The sequence below is a fragment of the Merops nubicus genome, unplaced genomic scaffold, assembly GCF_000691845.1.
Source record: "Merops nubicus isolate BGI_N331 unplaced genomic scaffold, ASM69184v1 scaffold40729, whole genome shotgun sequence".
Lineage (NCBI taxonomy): Eukaryota > Metazoa > Chordata > Aves > Coraciiformes > Meropidae > Merops > Merops nubicus.
Genome location: NW_008633835.1, coordinates 1 through 26,361, shown reverse-complemented (window position 1 = coordinate 26,361; position 26,361 = coordinate 1). Strand labels below are relative to the sequence as shown.

General features: G+C 37.4%; 1 protein-coding gene across 1 annotated transcript; it reads right to left on the bottom strand.

The window, feature by feature from the left end:
- Positions 1 to 881: 881 nt before the first annotated feature.
- Positions 882 to 26,124, bottom strand: KIAA0020 (KIAA0020 ortholog). The gene is made up of 17 exons (XM_008948371.1): positions 26,026 to 26,124; positions 23,963 to 24,145; positions 22,127 to 22,262; positions 21,320 to 21,395; positions 20,423 to 20,516; positions 20,144 to 20,210; positions 19,414 to 19,588; positions 17,499 to 17,602; positions 16,961 to 17,039; positions 15,132 to 15,230; positions 14,388 to 14,441; positions 12,517 to 12,597; positions 9,726 to 9,868; positions 8,748 to 8,970; positions 7,589 to 7,676; positions 5,707 to 5,797; positions 882 to 1,020 (listed from the first exon to the last, which is right to left on the bottom strand). Exons 1-17 carry the CDS (start codon positions 26,120 to 26,122, stop codon positions 882 to 884), a joined length of 1,929 nt encoding a protein of 642 aa, XP_008946619.1. The 5' UTR covers positions 26,123 to 26,124.
- Positions 26,125 to 26,361: the final 237 nt, after the last annotated feature.

Here is a 26,361-nt window from a genome sequence, read left to right as displayed (position 1 = left end):
GCAACAGTGAAGTGTGAATCCTACAGTTGAAGATTTAATTAATTTGGTCCTGTTTGGATCAGTCTATCAACATGGCATTAAACACCAAGAGAGTACGACTGTGTTACGAAGAAAGTTTGGGTTGTTCTTCTTCTTTGCGTACAATGAAAAATAAAAATATTGGCTTGATTTCTCTAGATCAAAATGCTGTATAGTAGAAATCAATAGGACACTTATTTGACATCATAAGAAGTAAGTTCATCCCTTCCCTATTACAATGTAGGCATCAAAAAAAAAAAATCATATTTCCCTGGTCTCTTTGGGCTTAAAAGCCTATACTTTTCAGAAGACTTAAGAAAAACAAAATCAAACTGTGATTTACTGAAATAGTCAGTCTTTCCTTTAGGATCCTCTTTAAAAAATGCCATAAGACACCATTTTCATTATATTCTCGCTAGCTCCTGAAGGATGAGATGCCATCACTTCTTCACAGGGTCAGAATAGAATGGTTTGGTTTTTGAGGAAAGTAGGAAGGAAGAGGATTAACAAGTGCATTCACCCAGTACACAGTATCTCCAGAACAGATGCTTCTGTTTCCATGGTAACTATGACAACATACACACAAATTCTATGAAGACTCAAAACTTCTTTGTGCAAATTATCAGGAAAGATTTTAACTTCTTGATTACATGTTCAGAATTCTCCACTAGCTCTTAAATCTTCTTGAAATTTCAGTCTCTGAGAACAACCATTTACCGCACAGAACAGAATGAGTACAAGAGGCAAGTTGTTTTAGAAATTATTTAATTTACAAACATATATACTGTTTCTTAAAATAACCATGGTACAAAATCTTACCAACTCCCCGTTGGTTGCATTGATGTAAATTGTGTTTTTTAGCTTCATTTACACTGGGAAGTCAATTTCTCCAGCAATGCTTCTATTCCTTTTACATTTTTATTCAACTTCAACTTTGGGACAAGCTTTTTCAGTCCTTTTTTGACTGTATTTGCCACTTTTTGATCGGAGCTTCGGAGAAGGCTGCAAGAAAAAAAAAAAAACCACACAAGCATGTCAAAGGTCAGCAAGTAGGTCATAGGAAAAGGAGCTGTTCACCTAAGAAAACAATTACTGCTTAGGAAGAATATAGTTTAGAGCAGATTCTATCACCTCCTATTAGAAAAATGCAAAACTTTCCAGAAAGCATGAAACACCAAGTGAGAACACAAGCAACAGACGATAAACCAGACTGGAACTTCAGATCACTGCTCAAAGCAGGTTCAAACACTGGGTCACACTGGCTACTCAGGGCTTCACCCAGTTTGTGCCTGAAGCCCCTCCAACGCAAGAGACAGCTCAAACTTCCTGGGCCCCAGCCCCACTGCTGGGCTATCCTCGTGTGGGAAAAGCTTCTCCTGATCTCCAGCCTGAGCCTTCTGCGCTGATGGCTCTCGCTCACCAGCCATGCATGTGCTGCTGTGAAGAGCACTGTTCTCCATCCCCTTCCACTGCTGCCACAGAGGCAGTTTTTGTCCTCAGAGCCATTCCTTCTCCCAGCTGAACCAGCCCCTGTCCCACAGTGTATCCTTCCAGGCCAAGGGCTCCAGCCCACATCTACATTGGTCACCCTCCATTAAACTCACCTCAGCTGCTGTTATCTTATTTGTAATGGGGCTCCTAAAACTGAATGCAGTGAAGTATATCTCACATACACCAAGAACTTTCACCACAGTACTTCCATGCTTTGGTGCAGGACTACAGAGCCTTAGGAGTTCTGTTCCTTTTCAGATATTACTTTTGGAAAGCAAACCAGCTTTCCAAGAAACAAGGAAATTCATTATAAGCTGTGAAATACTGTTAGAAAAGAAAAAGTTTGTGTACTATCCAGATCAACCTAGGCAGTGATTGTCCTCTCCCCTTCCTTCAGGTTACAGTGAAATTTCTTGGATCATAATAAAAAAAAATCAGTAGAGGTAATGGAATACCTAATTTTCTACTTCGAACGGATAAGTGAACAATGCCTAAAAAGTTTAATGGCTTCTACAGCCAATGTCTGCAACCCAGAACAGAATTACAAGTTGCACTAGCATAGTAAACTAAGACTGGAAGCAAACTGTAACACCTCTGTACTTGTACCAAGCAGGCTGCGCAACAATACAAGTCTTTACAATTTCCAGGGTTCTTTCAAATGGCTCCCAAATTTGCAGCTACCTAAAAACTTGCTTCTTGCCTACTTTTTAAACAAGGACTAGACATGACAAGCTGAACTGAGCAAGACATAAAAGGAATTAATGTAACTTAAGGTCAAATTTAAACTCTGCCTCTTTAGGACTCCCAAGTCCTGCACAGGATGGCAACACCACCAACAGTAAAGTATGGGATGCCCATCTGACAGCACCACTCTTTTCATCTACTGTATCATAGAATCATAGAAGAGCCCAGGTTGGGAGGGACCTCAAAAGATATCTGGAAAATTTTTTTCTTTCTTTTCCAAAAAGAAACATTTTTCAAACTGTTTAATGAAACAGTCTTTCCACATTTGATCTAGAATCATTAAAGCTTTATTTTGAAAACAGAAAAAAAGCTTAAGTATGCAACCCTCTTCCTAAATTTATTTCTATGACCAACAACTTTTAGCAGCAACCTGGTACACTTTTAGCTATGACAGTACTATTTAACCAAGAGCCCCTCTTTGAAATTGAATACAACGCAGGTGAGGGTGATAGTTTTTCAGCTCTTCTGTGAGTCATGAACACCTCATAACAGCAAGAAAGTCAAGAGTTACTGACAAAGGATGTGCTGAACACATTGGTACTTAACATGGAGAGACTCATATGGTTTACCACCAGGGACAAACAGCACACAAAGCAGCAAGCCACTCTGAACTGCATTTTACGTGTTTCTAAAGACTTTCATCTGCCAACAGCTCTACATGTAAAGCTGCTTTCAAACTTTTGGTATCCACAGATATTTCAAGACACCATATTTTTAATACAGAACATCTAGATGTCTGATAATACAGACAATTATTATTAGTATTATTATGAAAATTATTCTAAGATCTGGTAAGCAGGCATCTCTGTATTTCGTGATATAACTTCTGACATACGGAAATCAGTAAGTTATTTGGTGAACTATGGTTTTATCCATTTTCAAACCCTGATGCAAAACATCAACAAACCCAAAAATAAAAAAGAGAGGTCAGATGCAGAAATGTAAATAGATCAGCAACCATGACATTCAAGTACTTACCACACTTGATTTACACTAAGCTGGACTGTAATGTCTGCAAAGAGTCCTCTCATTTCCTTAGGACTCTTCATGCTTGTACTATGTCAGGAACAGGCCCCAGATATTTTTATAAATATCAAATTAAAAGCAAGTGGGGTAATGAAAACAGAGGTTCCTGAGGATACTAGATAAGCAAGACAGCACACAGAATGAACTGCTCGTAACTAAGTTCAAACAACCAGAAAGCAACAAATCTTCAAACAGGCTGAGTAATTCTGAGTTTCAGATCTGCACGTAAGTGACAGATGGCTTCCAAAATCCAACAACAAAACAAAAATCAATCACAGCTTCAGGGAGAACTGGCAGCATCTGAAAATTACTGCCTGAAGGACCTGAGCTCCTTTATGACAAGAGAAGTATCTGAGTATTTTTTTTTTAAATTAGAAAGGTTTTTTAAAACTCAACAACTATTTTATGTAAAAATATGTTGCGGTTATTATCTGTATCAGACTAAATGAAATTTATCATTGCTGTATGATTGAGATAACCTCTCAACTTCAATGCATGCAGTCAAATAAAGATGAGGTTAACTACTGTGTGTTAGTGAGGTAAGCACATGTCACATGAAATAGAACAAAATCAGCTGGTTATATTCATGAGTTCTCAGCCACCTAAATAAAAAGGAGTCAAGCCTGAAGAGTCATCAAGAGTAGTTCAAAATACAAAGCATTCAGATTGAATTAAAATTAAGAAAAACAAACCCCAAAACTAAAATTCCAGCAAACATACACTCCTCCACCATAGTTTTATCTCTCTTTCCTGTTAGATGAGTTTCAGTACTGGTGAAGAATATTCAACTAACTGCCAGTCCGGGAGACGACCGCCCCTGCTTGGTAACAAATCATGTTTGTTGAAGCCCCACCTTGTAGTGCCAGGGGTAATAGCAGAGAGAGGGAAAGACTGACATTTCTCATAGACTTTTCCATGAAATACAGTGCTCCTGTGACAATTTTTGTTACCAAGCAACTACTAGCTTTTCCACCATGTCTTCAAAATCTATTAAGAGACTGCTGTCATAGGGGTAGCCAAACAATTATTGAAGTGTTACACATGGAAAAAATGCCACCAATTTACTCTGCAATTTTATTTAGAAAATCAAAATAGCTTAGTACCTAAACCAGCCTTGAGTTAGGGGGAAAAAAGTTCAGGCATTAATACACTGTCAGTGAACAAGCCTTTGTAACAAATCCCTACTGAACATCTGTGCACAGGATCAGATAAAGGCATTAGATGTATTTATTGAATTCTAAAGGCCTGTTATGAAAGGCAAAGAAAAAGTGTTTGCATTTTAGCAGCTGAAAAATCTTAACAGGCAGATCCATATGTTGTACAAACTGGTTTTCTATCTGGACTGCAAATACTCTTCTACTACCAATTCTTCTCACTAGTGCTTTGAATGATGACTAAACAAGGTTAGTTAAACTCAGACGGACTAAGAGAAGTCCTCTTACTGAAAACAGCTTTTGATTCACCTTGCAGAAGAGCATGAATGTCACAGCAGACTCACTCCAAAGTCATAAACAGCAGAGATGGAAAATAAGCAGCAAGGAGTCTAAAGTCACTTTAGGAGAGAGAGAAGTGGGACAAAAAAAATAAAGAGGTTTTTGTGTTTCAAAATCATATCATTTGTTTGAACTGTTTGCTGATTTTGGTTCAGTGTAAGTTTTTAGGAGCAGCCAGCAATGCAATGGTGACCAAGCAGTTCCAGAACACAGACCACATACTTTGGACTAATGACAAAATCCTCAGTTTCTAGAACCTGACACTGACAGGTAACTACAAAGAGAAAACAACAGCTGTTCACATCCAATAAAAAAAAATGTTAATGTTAGTCCAATGCTTGTGGGGTCTTTTTGATCTCCTCAGTTGCACAGCTCACTGCTTTGAAGTTGTGAACCAGTTAGCTCATTGTAAGCCCGTGTATGGCCTATTGTTTTGTACGGTCTTTTTCAAACACTCTTCTACTTCAGTATAAGACATACTTAGGCTTCGTAAGTAAGGCGTAAACAGAAAGAAATAATTTATATTAACAAAAAAAAAATAATCAGGATTCTTATATGCTGCTGACAGTCACAGGTATTTCAGAGTTCATTATTTTAACGTACGCATTTGTAGACTGCTCTTTTGAGAGTTTTGCATTTGTAAAACAAGACATGGTAGGCACAATTTTAAAAACAAATTTTCATTCTTAATCTTAAGATTTTCCAAAACTGAGCTACTTCCTAGTACTTCAAAAGCCTAAGCTCAAGAAACAACCTGTGGAAACTCTGGTTTGAATTTTTTCAGTACCGTGTTCCACGGCAGACTCACCAAGGCAGTACACATTGAGGGAAAAAAAAAGGCATTTTCTTGGTAGAAATTTCAACTGCTGTTGTCTTAGCTGTTCAAGAAATTAATTATGGAGCTTAATCAGAAATAGCCATGTGCCTTACATACCAGCAAAGAATAATGGCACCTCGATTAACTTCTGCCCAAGTCTTCATATTCTCAATACCAACACGTTCCACCAATGTTCTTCCAAAGCAAACTGTAAAATGTGGGGAAGGGTCAGAAGGGTCAGGGAGAAGAAAAAAAAAAAAATTAGACAGTTTCTTTATACAAAGAAATCTGTTAAGAGTTCCCTTCAACTGTGATTTAATCGAAGTTTTTAGCTACCAACTATTCACAGTTTTGCTCTCTCAAAATAATTGATTATTCAATGCAACTAATTTCATTATAGATGTTTGACTGCTTCCAAATATTGCTAAAAATTCGTTAAGACAATAGCAGCACTGTGTCACAGTTGACTAGTATAAAGCAGGGAAACTTGCTGTTTCTTTTTTAAAAGCGTGTTAAAGGCTATTTAAGTCTTAAAAAAAGCACCACACCAAAGAAAAGAATTTGGCAAGAAAGACACCAACACAAGATAAAATTATATGCAAGATTCTAATACATACACACCTGTGTTGAAAAATGCTATGTTTTCTAGCATCTAATTCTACAACTGAAGAAACAGGATTTAGATGGATGAAGTTTCTTAAAACTTCAGAGCTAATCTTTTATTGATGCATGAAAACCACAACAATCCTTAGCTGTACTGTAGCCCTGCTTCCTCAGCAGCTTTGAAAGCCTAAGCGGACTTGCAGATTCATCACACTAATGGCACAGGCAAAAGAAAGAACCTAGGCAGACATCAAGTCCCCAGATGAATCTGAATTTCACTTCAGGAAATCTGCTCTTGTAACGTGCATGCTGAGCAAACTTACCAGTAAGCAACCCACCCAACCCCAACAAACTTCAACCTCCAAACAAACACTGCAGCTATTTTTCGCTGTCACTTTAGATCAGTTTTTATTCTACTTGTTCCCTATGTGATAAGAATTTGGTTCTTTTTTAGTGCCAGTTCCATAAACTCTGAGCAACAACTTTGAATGGTGCACTCTCTGGAGGAAACAAAGAAATCAAACAAAAATGCTTGTGTTTAGAGTAGGAATTGGACATTTTCAATCACCTACTGGAGAAGCAGCGTAACAGCCGTCTTTCAGAAACATGCAATAAAGCCCAACTAACTCTTGGTTTTAAAGGAAGCAGTGGATACCTGAAGCTAGTAAGAAGAAAAAAGTTTTATAGATGTCTGATAATTCTACAAAGAAAAAAAGCCACCTACACACAGAGAAGTTTGCTCCAGATTATACTATGCCATCCTCACCCTCTTTCAGTTTTTGAGATTTTTGTATGAGAAAAAGTAATTTCTATTAGGAAATGATTCAAACAAGGTTTTACAGTTATGTAATGAAGTAAGTTTAAAAGCTAAATTAAGATGAGAACATCTGTGCCAAATCTCTGCCTTATGGGATATAAAATAGAAAAGATGTCCTATTTTTATGCATGAATTACTGTAGTAACATTTATAAAGTAGTAATCCAGCAGCACTAATGAATACAGTAAAGATTACAGTTTGGCTCACAAACACTAATGAAACAAGTCTTCCTGTTAGACTTTACTTCTATTATTATCCTTAAAATTGCTGTGTAATTCAGCAAACCTATCAAGACGTTTTAAGTACAGAAATGAAATCTGGCCCAAATATACAGTAAAACCCTGAGGGAAAGAAAAGACAAGTACTTGCTTTCCAGAAAAAGCAAATGTATCCTTGGCATTCTGTTCACATAACAGCTCACAACAGCAAAAAGACAGAAGCAATAATCTTGGAGGATATGTTAAGTTTTCTCTGTATTAGTATATTCAAAGAAATAAATGCAGCCATCTTATTTGAGGTTAGGTAACTGCTTACTCTGAAGTCACAGTTTAATCAAATGAAGCTGAATTTCCAGCATACCTTCTTTTCCACTCTCCTTCATTTTTTCATCTTGCTCTATTAACCATTTCAAAACTAGATGGCCTGCTGGATGTTCTGCAATATGAAGCTTTAAGGAAAAAAAAAAAAAAACACATATGAGAAAACCCCAAACTATTTAATGATGTTTCAAAATACAGTTACATGTCTGTCCATAAATATTCCTGCTTGCTCTATCCACTCTGCCCTCAGACACCGTATCACACTGATCCATTTGGTCATCACCTATGCAAATAACAAGTTTGATGCCAGTATCTGAATACTTCCTTACACTGATGCGTTTATTTTTTACCACCTTCCCTGTAATATCTGACTTTCAGTAACAGAAACCGAATCAACCTATGCTTCATCCACTCCTCCAAAGAATTCTGGCTTACTGAGCAGAATCTCTTGGTCTAGCTGCCTCTACAAGAACTTCCAGACTTTCCACATTCTCAGAAGTGAAAGTTCACTACAGTATGGTTTACAGAAAATTAAAAAGAACACAAGTAGTTCACATAAAATTCTGTACAATGCATATCTTAAAGAAGGGGAAACAAAGCAAATTCACCACAACTACAAAAATCTGGAGGGTATCTACCTTAAATATAGTGTATACAGTATTTTTTGTTTTCTAGTCTACAGACATATATCTGACTGAGGTTAAGAACAGCAAAGGGGCACACTTTGAAGAGAATGTCAGACTTTAAAGACAAAAAATTATTACCCAAGATCTTTCCTTCCGTGGACATACATGTATCTGAAAGCTAGAAGATCCTATCAGTCTCAGTGTAAACAGCCAAATGAACTGCAAAAATTTACTAACTGCTTGACTGCATGATGACTGCATTAAAAAAAAATACGTAACATGACAGTGTGCTACCTTCCCACAAAACGTTTAGAGCAGTTCTTAAGATTAAACATCATGAAGTATCTTGCTCTACAACTCATACAAAATGCTGGCTCAAGCCTTCATTACTCTAGATGTAATAATAATAAACAATGAAAGGAAAATGCTAGAAAAGAGGTATCACATCTAACATATGAGTGCTATGAGGGCAGTAAGTTGACACCTTACATGAAGGAAACAGTGAGCAGACTTCATTTTAGTAATATAAAACAATCAAATGTTCTGCAAGATCTCAGCACCTCGTTACATTACCTGCCCATCACGGCCACCTGGAACCAGCTCTTCTGCTGCTAAATTAGCAATTGCATCTAGCGCGGGCTGGATGTCACCAAGAGCTGTTCTTAAGATGTCAGCAACCAAGACAAAGGTAGCTCTGTCTACCACTACTTCTTGGGTGTGTTCTTGCAAATATTCTAGCAAGGGTGAGGAAATGGCTTCCAGGAGCTCACGGCGGCGGAGTTCAGTATTCTTCTTACTGATTGAAGAGGCAGAATATTATTGTAGAAGACTGGCTCTGTACGCACACCAAACAACATGAAATTTGGAACATACTTCCTATTTGAGAGAGCTACAAATCACTGGAGGATCAAAGTAAAGCATTATTCTTCCCTGTTTCACATGCAATTAAACACATGTTGCACACACGTTTTAAGAACACAGGGACTGGTAAAGTGTATAGTGTTCACCGCTGCTTACCAGTAACACTCCTGAGTTTTTTGTTAACAACAGTAATTTAACCTGTTCACTTCCTGTTCTGTTACCTCAACTACTGAAATGTATTTCTTCAACAGTTCACTTATCATCAAAAATTGAAGCTTATAACCGTCAACACCAGAGAATGAATTCAAAAGAACAATTTCCATTTTTTTTGCTAGATTTTGAGATAGACTTTTATACAACTCAAAATATTAATAGTGCTCATTAAAATTTTTCTGCTATGCCAAACTTGATATAAGTTTAAATAAAGAACATCTCCCAATTTTTGCCCATTATAAAGCAGGGAAACTGCCAATCACCAGTACAATGCCAGTCACCAATCACCCTATAGAAAAAAACTAGCTTACAAAACTAAGGACTATGATAAACACATCGAGTAATACTTAAATTTTATTCAGATCTATTTACATTATTTAGATATATTATGAAAAAAAACTCCATTTAAGTTGATCATAACAAAGTTGTGTGAACTCTTCTAGACTCTAGGGAAAACAACCTTCATATCTGAGTTACCTATAGGCATTTCCATCTCCCTGCTGCAGAAGTGTGATGATTTCTGGAACAAAATGTGCAGGGTCTCTAGGACTTAGCAAGTACAACAAGACCTTCTTTCCATATTTGTTGTTTATTATACTTGGTAGAGAAGCATTTATTTCCTGTAAAAAAATAAATAAACAGAAAAAAAAATATTAATGAAGTAGTAATTTTGAGCCACCAATATTACTCATTACTTTCAAATGCAGAGCTCAGGAAAGGAAACTACATACTAAGAATAAGATTCATATCTGCTTGTGAAATTAAATTAAAAAAACTCTAATAAGATTGAAAGTTTGGAGAAGTGAGAGAAAAAAAAAAAATTGGGCTTTAAAATGTGAGCACCAGATGCATCAATGTCACTGATGAGAAAATACTACAAAAGGACAAGATTTATTTTCACCAATACACGCAAGTAAAAACAACAATACCTATTCTTGTATACAAATATAACCTCAGTAGACCATACATAAAAAGGGTTAATGACCATATCATCTAAGAGTAATCACTGACACCATAGTAACCACCAAGGGATTGCATGTAACTACCTAGACAGCAATAACAATTCATGACAAAGAAAAGTCTATCTGAAATTGATCACGGAATATTCACAAAGAAAAAATAATGCTGCTATACTCAAATGGAAACACCTATATTAGCCCATATTTGTATACTCAAATTTTTGTCAGGTTCTCAACAATTGCCCCTTAATAGAGCAACATGCATTTTATGTTTATGACCACTGAAGAATCCTGAATACTGAGAAAGGTGGTTGGAAGGTAGCAGGAAGTGGTAAGACAACGTTCTTATTTCAAAAACACTGCTTAAATATAAAAGAAAACAAGCTTTGGTAAACTGAGATGAACATCAGTTTGATGCATCACTGTAACTATGAACAAAAACCTATTACTGTGACTTTCACACTCTGAGCATGGAAAAGAAAAAAAAAAAAAAGTCTTATTTGAGGACAGAAAAAAAACCAAGCCAAACCCACATTTTCTCTTCTCAGCATGTCCATTCAGATTCAGATATATGTGAAATTCATTTATCAATTAAATGGATGACAAAGGGGAAGAACTGATTTTGATCTTCAATTTTTTCCTTTTCCCTGACATCCTTTTCCTCTTCCTGACCTCATATAAACCCCGATGGGCCAATTTTCTCTGTGTGGAGGCCACTCTTCCTTACTCTCCTTTACGCTTCTGTCCAGACTGATGCAGTAGGATCACCAAACAGTAAACACTCCATTATTTTTGATCTCAGATGGTGGGAAACCACAGATGATTCAGGAATTAAAGGACAACTTGGAAGCTCAGCTAAAGCCCAACACAGTATCTTTACTAATAAAAACTCTACAAAGGAAGGTGCTTTTAACAAGAACAACTCAATGATAGCTCTGATCTGTCAAGGCTTATTTGCTTGGAACTTGCCCATAAGTTGTTATATTGCAGACTGGAATGTAACAGCTCTGGAAACAAAACCCAGCTGTGGTTACAACTAATACAGCTGTGAAAGAAAAGCCATGTCCAAATTGGGATGCCTTCATCTCTCCATAGCCACCAGAGAGGCACAGACTTAGAGCCAAATCTCCAAGCCAGGGTAAAAAAAAAAAAACATTCCCCCTTATGCAAAACTGCCTAATGGAAGAACTGCTCATGTTTTTAAAGCAAGCATAATTATAAACTCCTTCTCCTCATATTCCTCTCCCACATGCAGAGTATTTGCCTCATCTTTACCTCCCTGCCACTGCCTCTCAACCTGTCAGTCCTAAAAGTGATACCATGAATACTATTATAAGCACATTACAACCTATACATCAAAATTCATTATCCTGCTTGCATGAAAATTAATTGTGCGCTATGAAGTCTCTTTTATCAGGGTGAAAAAAAAACAACTTCGTGGTAATTTACAGATTAAAACACTTTAGAAGTGATAAAATTTGCAGGTAAACATAATCTTAAGTACAAGTACTTTATGAACCCTACTAAATTTTCGAAAAAAAGGTGGGAAAAGGGAACATTCCAAAAGGAAGCAGATGCAAATCAGACCATGCTACCCTTACTGTTCATTGTGCAGTTCCATGTAGGAATAGCCAGAGTGCTCTCATGTTTCAGACATCTATCTGTACCCATTTTGGAAGCAAGATAAAAACATTACAAGGATTTTATCCAGAATGTTAGTTGTCATTCAATTATCAACATATTAAATTAAAATGTCAAGTTTTGAGAATTATATGCAAGTTAATGGTTTCAGTACCCAACCAGAAATCTCCAAATACAATTTTTTCTTTGTAGTCATGCTATACTATGTACTCTATTCAAGCCTGCTGCCATGTTCCTGAAGATTTACTATTGTTTATCTTGAACTATCAATTTGCAGGATGCTACTTATGCAGATGAAAAGAGCTAAATGTGCTAAACAACGTTTTTTTCAAGCAGAGCTCCAACTTCTCTTACAAAGACACTGACTTTAAAGAAATTCTAGTCACCCATTAGCCAGAATGAACATGTACAAAAAGGGTGATTTCCAGCAAACATGGAATCAAGCTTAAGAAGTAATTCAAATAACTAAAGAGAACATACAAAAGTGCTGACATCTTCTGTGAAAAGAAAAAAATAATCATGACACACAAACATAACGAAACACAAAAGGTGGAAAAAATTAATTGTTTTCAAAAAAGCAGATGGAATCCTCCTCTCATCCTCCTATACAATGAAAAACATACTGACACTATTTAGGGTACTCTATTAGGAATAATTCAATTACTTACTGATATAATTAACTGTTTCACAAGTTTAGTGTCATCGATGCAATCAAATGCTGCCAGCAAGACCAGATGAGAAAATTCACCCTGCAAAGATGAGATATCAGAAACCAGCATGACTCTATGAATATATTAACTAAGAATTAACATTTCTGAGAGTTTGTCTCAAATATGACACAATATGAACCACAAGCAAATTCTTTCTACTGTAGCAGAATGAGAGAAGCCCAACATTCAGGATCTCTCTGAAAGCAAGGCTTGTTAAGAGAAGCATGTTGCTAAAACAAAGGTAGATTAAGTTGATCATTTTAAGTTGATATACTGCTTTACGACATCCAAACTGTTAACCTAATCCTATTGTATAATCATCATTTGTAATTATAGGATTTGCTTTGCAGGAACGTGACATACAGATTTTACTTCTATGGTTGATTTGCTGAAAACTGAGATGAATCACACAGCACATTTTTGGAGATCATGTCTCTCTGCAATGACCCACACCGTCTCTACTCAATTTTTGGAGAGCAAGTCTCCAGCATACTCATGGGTCACAACCTAGTTCACCTGTATCACAGTGAGAGGCGACTTCATTTTGAAGTCAGACCTTCACTACTTCAATGCTGTTTCAGCTATTATTTACTCATTGTTTCTATATATTTTATAAAATATAACAACTTATTTATCCTGGTACTAGAAAATTATGGAGAGAAACATTACTTGGTCCTCTCGCCTTCAAGGAGAATCCATTGTGGTCCAGGAAGAAATAGTTTTTGGTACCATTTGTGAGTATATAAAAATAATCTCTAGTTATCTTTATTTCATCCTTTAGAAATTTCTATTTCTGTTTACATTTTATAATGTTTGCTAGTAGAGTACTACAGGTATGTAATTTATACATAAATACACGTGTATTGGGGATGCATGCTCAGGGCTGTGTGATCGAGAAAGACTGGAGGCCATTGATTCAAACCATGTCAACTATTAGTAAACAAAACAATACAGCAGCCAGGAAGGGAAGAAGTTTAAGATGCTTTTCTTGACAGTTGCAGCTTTGCCCAGCACTACAAAATCTCATTGCAACTACTACTCTACAGTTGCTGCACAGGTGGGTGTTGGTCTCTTCTTCCAGGGAACAAGCAATACAGCAAGAGGTAATGGCTTCAAGTTGCACCAGGAGAGGTTTGGGTCAGGTACTAGGAAAAAAATTATTCACCCGAAGGGCTATCAAACCCTGGAAGAGGCTGCCCACGGGGGGCAGTTTAGTCACTGTCCCTCGAGTATTTGAAAGACTTATAGGTGAGGTACTTAGGGACACGTTTTAGCTGTGGACATGGCAGTGTTAGGTTAACAGCTGGACTCGACTATGTCTTCTCCAACCTAAACAATTCCACAATTCTATGTTACTCAGAAAAAAAATAAATAAATACAGACTTCTTCCATTGTATGTCACTTCAGCATCAAGTAGTTTTGAAAATTCCCAACTTAAAAAAAAAATAAAATCGAGTATCTTATAAAAACGACACACATTCAAATGGCCTCTCTCCAATGACATCCTCCCAGCTAAGAATAAGCCAATGAGCTTATCTGAAGATGCAATATAAAGTGGGCTCAAAACCAAAAAGGCATTGCAGAAAAAACATCAGGACTCAGAATTAACTCAGGTACTTTAAAGGATAGTAGTGCATGTAGTGCCCACAATGAAGCTTCTCAGTATAGCTCTAAATAATCTATAAAATTTCATATTATCTAATACATCACCAGTATTTTAAACCTAGTTTTAAGATCTCATAGTTGTTTCCAGTACCTAAAGCACATTCAAATTACCATCTATTAAATCACCGGTTTCAGAGACTATGAAATAAATGGTTAATACTCACCGTTGCTATTTTTTCAATGTAAGTCTTCATAGTTTTCACAATGACTTTTCTGTCCTATCCAAAAGCAAATAAGAAATTCAAATGAGCTTATAACACCAGTGATTTTGAGTAACTTGATTGATATTTATACCTTCAAAAAGATACTTTCAATTTGTTTATTAAAGCAAAAGCTATTTACCAAACTCTCACAATTATTTTTAGTCAACACCTAGGAAGTGTAAAGAGTTAAACCTGAGCTGTGGATATGCGAAAAAAAGCAACTGAAAAAACAAACAAACAAAAAACCCCACCACATATATTCACCTATATCTTGCTCATTACTTACAGAAGAATGTACTTCAGCTCTTCATTTGGAAAAACACTGAACAGGACCTGAAACTTTAGTAAAATTCTTTACTGCCTTTTCCCTACTGCTAATTTCACCTGCATTAAAAAAATTTACAGAAGGAATGAATGGCAAATAATCTTAAAATGGAAAAGCTTTGTGTGTTGCCTCCAAGAACTCTGCTAAATATAAAAGGACATGCTTCCACTATCTAAGTTCTAAAAAAGGCATTTGATTAATGAAAAACCACTGTTTATATGTGCGAACAGGTAAGGTGGGCCAACTTTTTAACCTTGGTCTCAAATACTGAAGTGCATCAAAATGTGTGCAGGCAAAAGGACCCATGTCAGCAACCACACTCACAGTCTCTGACTAGACTATTATTAAAGAGGTTTGTGTAGACAGAAACCAAACAATACCTTTGGAGTACCATGCCATAAGCAGTGCATCGCTACTCGGGCTCCATCATGAGTGTGTGCCAGGTAGATGACAGCCTCTCTAATAGCTTCTATCATTTCCTGGGGAAGAAAATTGATAAAGCAAGAATGTCAAAGAAAAGCCTGAGAAATCTCAGGGTGGGTGGGTGAGGGCATGAAAGAATCTTCTGTCTGCCTGTAACGCTATGAAGAGCACCACTGACTTTACAGTAGCTTAACCTATGAAAAACAGCTTCAAAAGGAATCCAGAAGACTGTATATGACAGAAGCTTTCTCCCTTCAAAACTGCACTGTCCATAACATTCATCCTAGGAAATCAGAACTGTATTGAAGCTTGTCAGTTATTCTATTGCATAAAATTCAAGAAAGGCTGCTCAGAACTGAGACAGAAATTAGACGAGACAAAGACAACCATTCATATAGGAAGGGAGTCTTTGAAGGTGATGCAATCTCTTTCTATATACACGGTATTAGTCAGTGAGCAAGACCCCAAAAGTCATTTAAGCATCAGGTGATTTTTTAAGTCAGATATGATGACTCAGTCAAAAGTTCTCCATATGAAAGGAATGCAGTTCTGAAGCCATCTGACAAACAACACCATCCGTCAAAAGAGAATAAACCAAACCAAACCCTCTCAGGTTAGTAGATACTATTTCAGTTATTGTCTGATAGATTTCTTTGATATATTCCCTATCTATCTCCTTTTTCTATCCCTGGCTTCTTCTCTTTCCCTTTTTTCCCTAGTCAAAGGTTCCAACCATTCTATAATTTATAAAATGCTTACTCACGACACGATTGGAGTCACTAGCTATATGCACAAGCAGGAACAGATCTGCAAAAGAGGTTTCCAAAACCCAAAGAGAACGTCCTTAGGCTACCACGCCTGAACAAAAACTCAAGCAAGGAGGAAAAGATATGCCCTTACTCCCCTGATTTACTCAAGACTGCAAATCCAGAAGCATTCCCTGACAAAACAATACATGAAACCATGCACAGAAACATTTAATTACGTAAGATCTGGACTCACAACAGGCCACAAATTGTCCACCTCACTACCCTTAGCTTTGTGTTTGTTTATAGTAACAAAGAAGAGTCCAGTCCAGCAGAACTATCTAAGAGACAGCAAGTCTAGAAAGCTCCACCTGGCCTGGAGTGAGATGGTGCTGAACTGCAGAACCAGGGCCAGGCTGATGGACACAGCCTGAAGAAAGCTGAGGTCAAGCAGGACGCTAGCTTATACAGTGTCACTTCACACATGTGGATTTATGCCCTGTTTTTGCAAGAATGGTTGGGGTACGCCTAAGACTAGAATTTAATATAGACATAGAGATACAAGTCATGTGCTTCATTCAGGAGGAGGCAAAAGACAAAGTTTTAGCTGCTGACAGAAGGGACCAGTCTGACTGTATTTTGGTCAAGAGTTTTTTAACAATAGCTAGAAGTGGTTAAGACTAGGACACACTGGAAATTAAAACTACTGGAAGTAATGTCCTGGCTTTAATTATTCACCAGCTACTGAGAAGGACCATTCAGTATGAAGAGGGAAAATATCAAAGTCATTCCACTAGTTTTCTTTTTTTTTTAATTCAAATACTACAACCACAATTGTGTCAGTGTGAAAGTTCACCATGACCACAAATCTCCACACAATGCTATGCCCCTGTTATCTATCCAGAATCACCAGGTGTGTAAAACTCTACAAACGTAAGACGTGCATTTTTATCTAGTTACCTTATAACACTTTCATTGCAAGATTAAAAAGATTCCACTGAAAGGCAAAAGATGACAGAAACCAAACAAAACATACTTACGGATCTTTGTTTTGGAAGAGCGTAAGTGAAAAAATCCAAAAATACTTTATGTACCAGCGAGTGCTTTATCACAGCCTCTCTGTATTTGGGAAGAGGAAAATAAACAGCAAGTCCCACATAAGTAATGGTTTTAACATAAGCTAACAATATTTCATTTGTATTTAGAAAAGAAGCTGGGCAGTGTGGTGTGCAGAAAACACATAGTCATGCTGGATTAGTTGTTGAGCATTTACAATAGGTGGAAGATTCTAACAAAAATAATAAATTCTAAAACCTAGCAAAGCATTTTCTCTTTTAAGATCTCTGGATAAGCTTATCCAATAACGCCTTATGGGAGTACACCACACTGTGAGATTTCTACTGATTGAATGGATACTTCAGTTTATAGAAATGGAATCAAAAATTAAAATAAGATATTCATTATGACAATTCAGACAAAACCAGCTTAAAAGAGCATCAATATCACTGTTGGTTTGTATGTCATAAACAGACTGGTCCACACTAGACTGTCACACCTTAAATCAATTTTTGTCCTTACTTTTGTGCCATTGGTGTAAGAATCTGTTTCATTTCATCCAAGATAGCCTCCTTCTTTTCAGGTTGAGCTTCTAACATTTTATCCAGTGTTGAGACAACTGGTGTCTGAAATGAATGCACAGTCAGAGATTCAATTGTTCCCAGTAAGTATCAGTGCATAGAAAATTCCAATCTTTAGATCCTTTCTATTAAAATTCATGAACCATATCAGAAAATTAATTTTCTGCAAAGCTAACAGTTTTTACATTTTACAAAAACAAAATTTTAGATACTTTGTGTAAGTCTCAAGCCCACTAGTGAAGTTTACACACATTAAATACTCATCATCAGCAAACAGAAGGTACTTCCATGGTCCAAACAGTTTTTCTAGCAATTCCAATTATGGTCAGCTCTTCATTAAATGGTCAAGCACAAGGTAAAACATACAAAACTGGTATTGTATTAAGAGACTCCCAAGATAAGCAGAAATCCTGCATGACAGTATCTGTATGTCAGACAGCAACAACTCAGTGAACTGAGAGGCTAAGCAAGGCCCACAAAATTCCAGCTCAAGAACAGTAGAGAGGAATCTATACTGTATGCCTTAAATACAGAAGTACTTCCTGGTATCTTATCTAAATAATTACACTGGTAACTCCTGTTAAAGAATCTGTTGTTAAAAGAACAGTCTGACTAGACAGAAAACTAGAAGAAATGTACTTTTAACTGTCCCTGCTTGGAGGATGGGGGGGGGGGGGAGGGTGGAGAGCTGGAGGCAGGAAGGGGAAAAGTGAACCATACATTTCAAAACTCCATGAAATTCCATATCGCAATAAGGATTACACTGTAATTTCTTACAAATCCAAATATTGTTGAGCCCCAGGTTTATACTGCAGTGTAAGACTACTTGAAGCACCCATGCTAAGAACACTACAATGATGGAAATTAAACTGTACTTTATTTCAGAGGCTGCTTACTCCCAATAAAAATTACAGCCCATAAACACAGCAAACACACCTTTATATCACATCCTGGCAAAATGTTTTACTAAAACTTACAATAACCTGTAGAGAAAAAATAGTGATGCAGTTCAAAAATGAGTTACTCATTTCTTTATAATTGTAACAGAAATCTTCAGTAAAAGTGTGTCGTGCTATGCACCAGGGTGCAAAAGTCACTCTAGTGTAGCTTATAATTGTGTCAAACAATTTTGCCCTTTGCAGCAAACAGAACTACTTGTGCCTCTAATGGAAACCAGCTTTCCAAGTCAGAAAGAAAGAAGGGAAAACAGAAGTCAAAAGAAACAAGGCTGCAACTTTTAAAAAGGTTCCCACTGCCTGGTGAGGATCTACATCTAGATGTTTCCAAGAGATGTTGGACTCAATTCCTATAGTCTCATTGGTAAAAGAAAACAAAGCCAAAAATTAAGCCTAAACCACCTACTGTATGTAGATACAGTCACATTCTGCCCATACACAGTTCCCACAAGACATTAGGCAGTTCTGACACAAAAGCCACCTACAGCATTAATTGGAAATGACGGAAGCCTGAATCTCATCTCAGCAAGGATGACCACATCAGGCTAGACACTATGACACTGCAATAGCTACAACTACATGTTGTTAGACTGTCTTTTATAAGCACAGCAGGCTCAGCACAGCATGAACAGTCGGCTGGACTATGATCTTTAAGGTCTTTTCAAACCTAAACGACTGTGTGGTTCTATATTTTACATAGTTCAAGCTGAAAAAATACAACTACTTAATCTAGAAGAGAAACATACAAGTAAATATAACATTTAAACATGTTAAACTAGATTTGGACAGCTGACAGAAAATTTCAATCAAAAGCAGTAGGTAAGATAGGTAAGGTGTTACTAACACAGTACGGTAGATAAAACACATCAGACTAGAGTATTGAAAGTATTGAAACATCACCTTGTAAACCTGGAAAGTGTTCCCATATAGTTCTTCTGTCAGCATATTCCTCTGCTCTAGAATGGCCTTGTCATTATATGCATATTCCACAATCGCAGATGCTTCTGCATGACGAAGCATTTTTTTCACGTGGCCTTTAAAACTTTTTATTATTTCTGCAACTTGTGCTTTTGTCCTGTTTCACAGGGAAAGGTAGATAGCAAGAGTTAAAAACTTTAGGAATAAGCTGACCTATCAATAGGTTTATTTTTAGAAGCACATTTACGTGTTAAGTTTTAGCATAAAAAAAGGAAATACATTCATCTGGATCAGCTTTATGGCCTTCACTAAAATATGGCTAGAAAGCTAGGAATCTGGGGAAATCATGAGACATTTTGATGGAAGGAAAAGAAACCAGAGGATAAATCCTACAGAATAAAGGATGCCTTCCTAAAACTCTAGGCAAAGAAAAATTTTAAAAGTGAGGGGTTTTGTATAAGGCCAATACCAACTTTGAGCGTACATTTGAGTGTTTTTTAGCATGTTTTCCTCAATGTGGACAGCTTTACCTTTACCTTTTGCAAAAGAAAAACTGCTGTTAGCAATACCAGACACTCTCCTGTCTCATCATTATTATAGATACTTCCAGAGACACATTATTTATTCATGACTGATGCACTATAGATTTAAGAGCAGCATTCACACTGGAAATGAAACAAAACACAAGTAAGCAAATTTGATTCGTACTCACCCATACATAAGAAACTTCTTCACAATATTTCTGGAATACTTTGACTTGCTCAACTCTACTAGGCTATCTAGAGGATGGGGGAAAAAAAAAATCATTCCACTGCTTTGATTTTTCACTACATTAACTACAAAACAAGACACCATTATGGAAATGTTACTAAGAACGACACACCAGTTCAGCAGAAAGTTAAAAGTATTCAAGAGAAAACAATATGGCTTGTTTTAATGCGTCCTAACAATACAGAAACATGTAGATAACATGTAAATGGAAAGAACATACCTTTCAATTCCTCAAATGTCTCTTGTCTTTGCTTCTCATTGCCATACTGAATAAAGCACTGGATCACTCGTGTTGAATCATGTGCAAACGCCAGCTACAGGTCAGAGACATTTCATTATTCTAGGCTGTTAAAACAGCATTATGCACTAACTTTATGTTAATACACTTGCTCTCTGATATAGCTTTATGGCACATGTAGTATGTAGTGCCAATTATAAAAGTAGTTACCCGTTTATGACAAATTAAGTTTTAAGGTTTTTTAATGCTCCGTAAGTACTCTACCCAAGAAAGTATAGACTATACTTGCAGCTGCTGACATTAAGGACATGCATCAAAGTTTTAACACTGAAAGAGAACCATGAAATGGTATCTTATTTCCTCTCATGCTCTTTGTAATTTCAGAATGAGTGTGATGACATAGCTCTTCTTCGGCATGGAATACCAAGAATCACTTTAAAATCCAACATGTATTTCACTACAAATTTATACACTGAAGAATTAAGTGGTAAGATTGTCTAGTACAGTGAACTACCAGGACATTACCTTCTCTAAAACAAAGCTGAAAAGCAATAACTGTAATTAATCAAAACTCTCAGTAGCTGGTTTTGAACTTCAGTTAGTACAGAATTTCAGTGCACTAAAGCTGATTGGCAAAAGAAACAGCCTTGTAATAGACAGCTGATAGACAAAGCATCTCAGAACTGGTGTCCTAAAATCCAGATGCCAAATACCTCCTTTCAATTAAGTTTTTGTTATATTCTACTAACTGTTTAAAAAATTTCCTGTAGCTTTTGAAAGAATGGGGTAGTCCTATATTATTAAAAAGTTCATTTATATTTCACCATTCTTTAAAGAAGCTTCTGTGAATTTGTACACTACAGCATTAGTTTTCCTTACACTTTTAATTTTTCCATGAAGAAGCTTCTGTAGTTCATTCATCAGCTTTTCTCGCTTCTCCTTATCACATTTCTTCCTACAAGTAAAAAAAAAGTAACACAATCTTCAGGAAGCAGCTTTTTTGTAGTATGAGTCACTTATAGCTACAAATTAAGAAGCAAGACAGTACAAAATAAAATTAAGTTAGCTCCTGCTAATCCAAATTTACATTGTCATTCATTAAACCTGTAAATAGATGTAAATAAGCAGTTCCAGTTCCTAGAAACTAAACCAGATTTCAATACTTTAACGAGTAACTATATTACTAAAAAGAACAAACTCACCTCTGCAGCCAGAGCTACTCACACATCCAGAGATCTGAAAGCATCTTACAACCAAAACTGCAAACCACAAACACTTAAAAGAAGTAGAGAGAACTCCTCCTCCTGATATTGAGCCCCAGTTCCAGAATGACACTTTGCCGAGAGAGTATACAAACCTCCACAAAAAACTCAGGCAGTGACCTCAAACACAATATAAGGCTGAATCAGTCAGCACACGCTCCATGTTTCAGGAGTCAAAAAATAAGGCAACCTCTTAAGCATTTACTCACAAATTTTAGCCTAAAATAAAAGAGAGCTCAATCCAGACCTATCTAGCACCAAGGGTCACCACACTCTCCTTGAACCATCTACAGAACCACATGTAATGTTATCATTCACCCATGGGGGTTCACTGTGGAAATATAGTTTCATGTAACTACGAGAAAGAGTCTTCTTGCAACTTCTAACTAAAAGCCAACTCAATGAAAGAAAAAAATATTATTACCTTCTCACACTTTCCCATATCTGCTTGGATTTTACAATTATGTCATAATTACTTTTATCATTAATTTGTCTGGTTTGCTTTAACTCCTTCCTTTTCTTTTTGAAGTCATTCCACTTTGGCTTCTTAGAATCTGGCCCTGAGGACAAAAACAAGTAAATTCCCTATGGTGAATAATAAAGGAGCAATGTAATCCTTTATCAGTATAAACCGAGGTGGCTCTGTGGCTTTAATCACTAACAATTCAGGAAATTTGCCTGTAGTTACCTAGCTAACTAATATGAATGCACAAATACGTAGTAAGTATGCCAAGCTATGAATACCCACTTCTAGAATACTGAAAGAACAAGGCAAATAACAATTACTCCTCAAAGCTCTGTTAGAGTATCCATTGCAAACCTCTTAATAGCTTGAAAATTGACTCAAGATGCACCTAGCTGCCTCAGGTAATTCTCCTGTTTTAGTTCATCCTGTACTCATACATACCTTTTCCCTCTCCCAAAAGAAGAGCACATATCTGAAACCTCAGAGACAGGAAAAAAATAAAGCCTTTTAGAAGTAAAGCCTTCAATTATGTGATTTTAGCTTTATTCATACCTTGATAAAACCATCTTCTATTACATGGTTTCACAGAAGCAAGTCCTGCTTATTTTTATATGGAACATTGAAGACCGAGCTTTAAATTTTTAGACTTTAAGCACTGCTTGTTGGTATTTAGCAGCATGCACTTAACTGTGTTACCCACTCAAAAAACATGCTTTCTTTTTACAAAGGATATTATTGGTTCTTCTGTCACTCTCCTTAAGTATTTTGGAGCAACAAGCAAAACCAGTAACACATTGCTTTGAGAGCAGTGCCACTGTGCTACACACAGTACCTTTCAGATATTCTTTATTCTTACTGAATTAAAAAAACCCAAACATTTAAAGGTCTGTTTGTGGTTGTGCTGTTTTTTTTTTTTAAAAAGCTTAATATGTTAAGCTGTTGCCATTACATTTCCAGACATCTAGTGTATATTCCACATGAAGCCATTCTGTAAACATACAACAGCAAAATTAAAATACTCAACACCCTCTACCATCCTTCAAACAACTAACATTTTTGCTGCAGAACTTCAGAATCCCTCACATAAGATTCCACTTCTCATTTTACAGTGTTTATTTGTTGTCTCTGTAGAGCTTTGCTTCACAGCAGAGGTGAAAAGGAAGTTCTTATGTACCAGAAACAACATCAAAAAAGAAATCCATTCAAACAGTGCTAAATGTGCATTTAGCATATCTGTATAAACAGAAAAATAAGCTGTAAAATGTAAAAAATGGTTATAAAACTGATGATGTATTTTCTTTTCTTTTAAAAAAAAAGTCAATAGTTTGGACCACAAAAAAAACCCCAAAAACATAAAAATCAGTGAAACAAAGTTGATTATTTTTTGAGTTTTATAGCCAGCACTTTTAGAAGAGGATTAAATTTCTAAAATGGTCTTTTATGAAAAACTGTTTTTCCAAATTTCCGAACTTGTGTGAAACAGGCAGTTTCAAAGTAGCCACTTAATACTATCATTAAAATAATCATAGCTTTATGATGTCAGACCAATTATTTAAATCTGCTACCGCATCTTTCCTTTTGACTTTCAAGAAAATTTGTAACTGTTGATTCTCATAACTCTGGCCTCAAGCCTAGTCAGGTGAAGTAAATTTTTCCACAGCAAAGGTTAAACACGAAGTAAACTTCACTCAGGCAATTAGGAAGGTGATAACAACACAAGAGGAAGACCTATGTGACCAATGTGTTTCCAAAAACCTAGTTTCCACTGATATTCAGGATTAAAAATCTGCTCACCTCTCTCTTCACCATCCTGGAGCTTCCTCTTCTTTGCCAGCTTCTCTGATTGCTGTTTATTCTTGAATTGCTTGACACTGGCTCTTCCAGGTCTTAGCTGTGCTTTCACAGGTTTCTTGGAAATGGATTTAGGCTTCCCCTCCTCATCTCCTTTCTTAAGAAATTTCTTTGGTAGATTTGAATCTATTAACCAATAAAACAGAAATTAAAATGTTATCCTAGAGCTTAAAACTGCTTCAAAATAACAAACTATTACTGTAACAAAAATTAAATTACTATTTAATCGCAATTAGACATATGCAACAATAATTCTTACATGCTTCTCAAAGCTGGTGTTTGCACTGCATTCTCTGTGTGTCCTAGTTCTCCCTAGAGTTTTGCCCAGGCATTACTTTCCACACTGCAGGTTCAACAGCCCAGGCATAAAAAGAACTATTCTAAATGAAGAGTTTCACCACCCCTGACATCAAGTCATCAATCCTGAAATCAACTCTTCACCATGTATGGTTAGAGCTGTTTTAACATCTTGTGTTTTAAGCAGAAGAGAGCAAACACTGAAAGGTATCTTCCCAATCCTAACCCACAGTACTCCACACACCCTGGCTTCAACTCTCAAGTAAACTTTTTCTTAATGTAGCAAAGCAAAGCCTAGAATCAAAAAGTTATCAACTTCCAGTTTTAATTAGAACAGTATTTTCAGGTCAATCAAAGAGAGCTGACGGGCTTGCACTGCAATTTATTTAAAGTACTTCAGCTTTCCTTTTTCCTGGTTATTTGATCATACACTCAGCACAGTTTTGAATGCAATATGGAATTATACACTGGCTGAGGTTGAAAGGAATCTCTGGAGGTCATCTGGTCCAAACCTCTGCTCGCTCACAGCCACCCAAAGCTGTTTGCTGACCATGTTCAGGTGGCTTCTGACTGTCCAAGGTGGGAGACTCCACCATCTCCCTGGACAGCCTGTGCTTCATCATCTTCACAGTGAAGAAGTCTTTCCTGATGTTCAGAGGGCACCTCCCGCCTTCCAGTTTGTGCCCACTGCCTCTCGTCTTCTCACTGGGAACCACTGGAAAGAACCCAGCTTTGTCCTTGCATCCTCCCTTCAAACATTTGCATGCATTGTCGAGATCCCTTACCCCATCAGCCTTCTCTTCTCCAAGATGAACTATCCCATCTCTCTCAACTTTTCTTCATGCTCCAGATGCTTCATCATGTTCATGGCCCTTTGCTGGGCAAGCCTCAGTATGTCCCTGTCTCCGATGTACTGGGGATTCCAGGCCGGGGCACAGCACTCCAGGTGGGGCCTCACCAATGTTGAGGAGAGGGCAAGCATCACCTCCCTCAGGGTGCTGACAGCACTGCTCCTAATGCAGCCCAGGATCACACTTGCTGCCTCTGTCTCAGGGGCACACTGATGGCTCACATTCAGCTCGGTGATCACCAGGAGTCCCAGGCCCTCTCCTGCAAAGCTGCTTCACCACAGCACATACTGGTGCATGGGGCTGTTCCCCAGACAGGTGCAGGACTTTGCACTTCACCCCTTGTTGGACTTTATGAGGTTCCTGACAGCCCATTTCTACACTCTACTGAGGTCCCTCTGGAGGAAAGCAAGCCCCTGATGTATCAGCCACTCCTTCCAGTTCTGTGTCATCAGTAAACATGATAAGGGTACACTCTGCCCTGTCATCCAGATCAGCGATGCTGCAGAACAGGACTGGACACAGAACTGAATCCTGTGTTACACCACTAGTTACCGCTCTCTGACTAGATTCTGTGCCACTGATCACTACTCTCCAGGCCATAATTCAGTCTTCAATCTGTCTCACTGTCTGCTTATCCAGCCCATAATTCAACAGCACCTCTGCAAAGATCCGATGGGAGACACGACACTGTCAAAAGCCTTGCTGAAGTCTGGGTAAACTTCTATGTAAATTATCAGCTACTCTTCAGTCATCTTCCAAGCTCGTAATTTCATGACGATAAAAAATAAAGTACAAGCACACCTGTCAAGGAATAATCACCCAATCATGACTCGCTGCTGTGAGCCTTTGCTTTCTTACCGTTATCTTTTTTAAATTGCCTTTTCCCGCATGGCCCTTTCCCACGAGATGCTTTTCCGTTCCTCCCCACGAACTTCTTTTTACCCTTGGTTTCCATCGTGGCAACACTGCAAACGGAGCAGGAGAGAGAGAGAGCATTTTTTTAGAAGAGAGAAAGAGCTTTACTGGGCCCCCGCGGCTGCCGTGGTAAGGACGCGAGGAAGAGACCGCCTGCGCAGCCTTCATCATAGCTACAGGCCCCTGACGGAGCTACCCTCCCCGGTGCCCGTCTGTCGCCCGTCCCGAGGGGGGTGGCGCGGGCGCAGCGGAGATCGCCCGCAGGCCGTTCAGCACGGA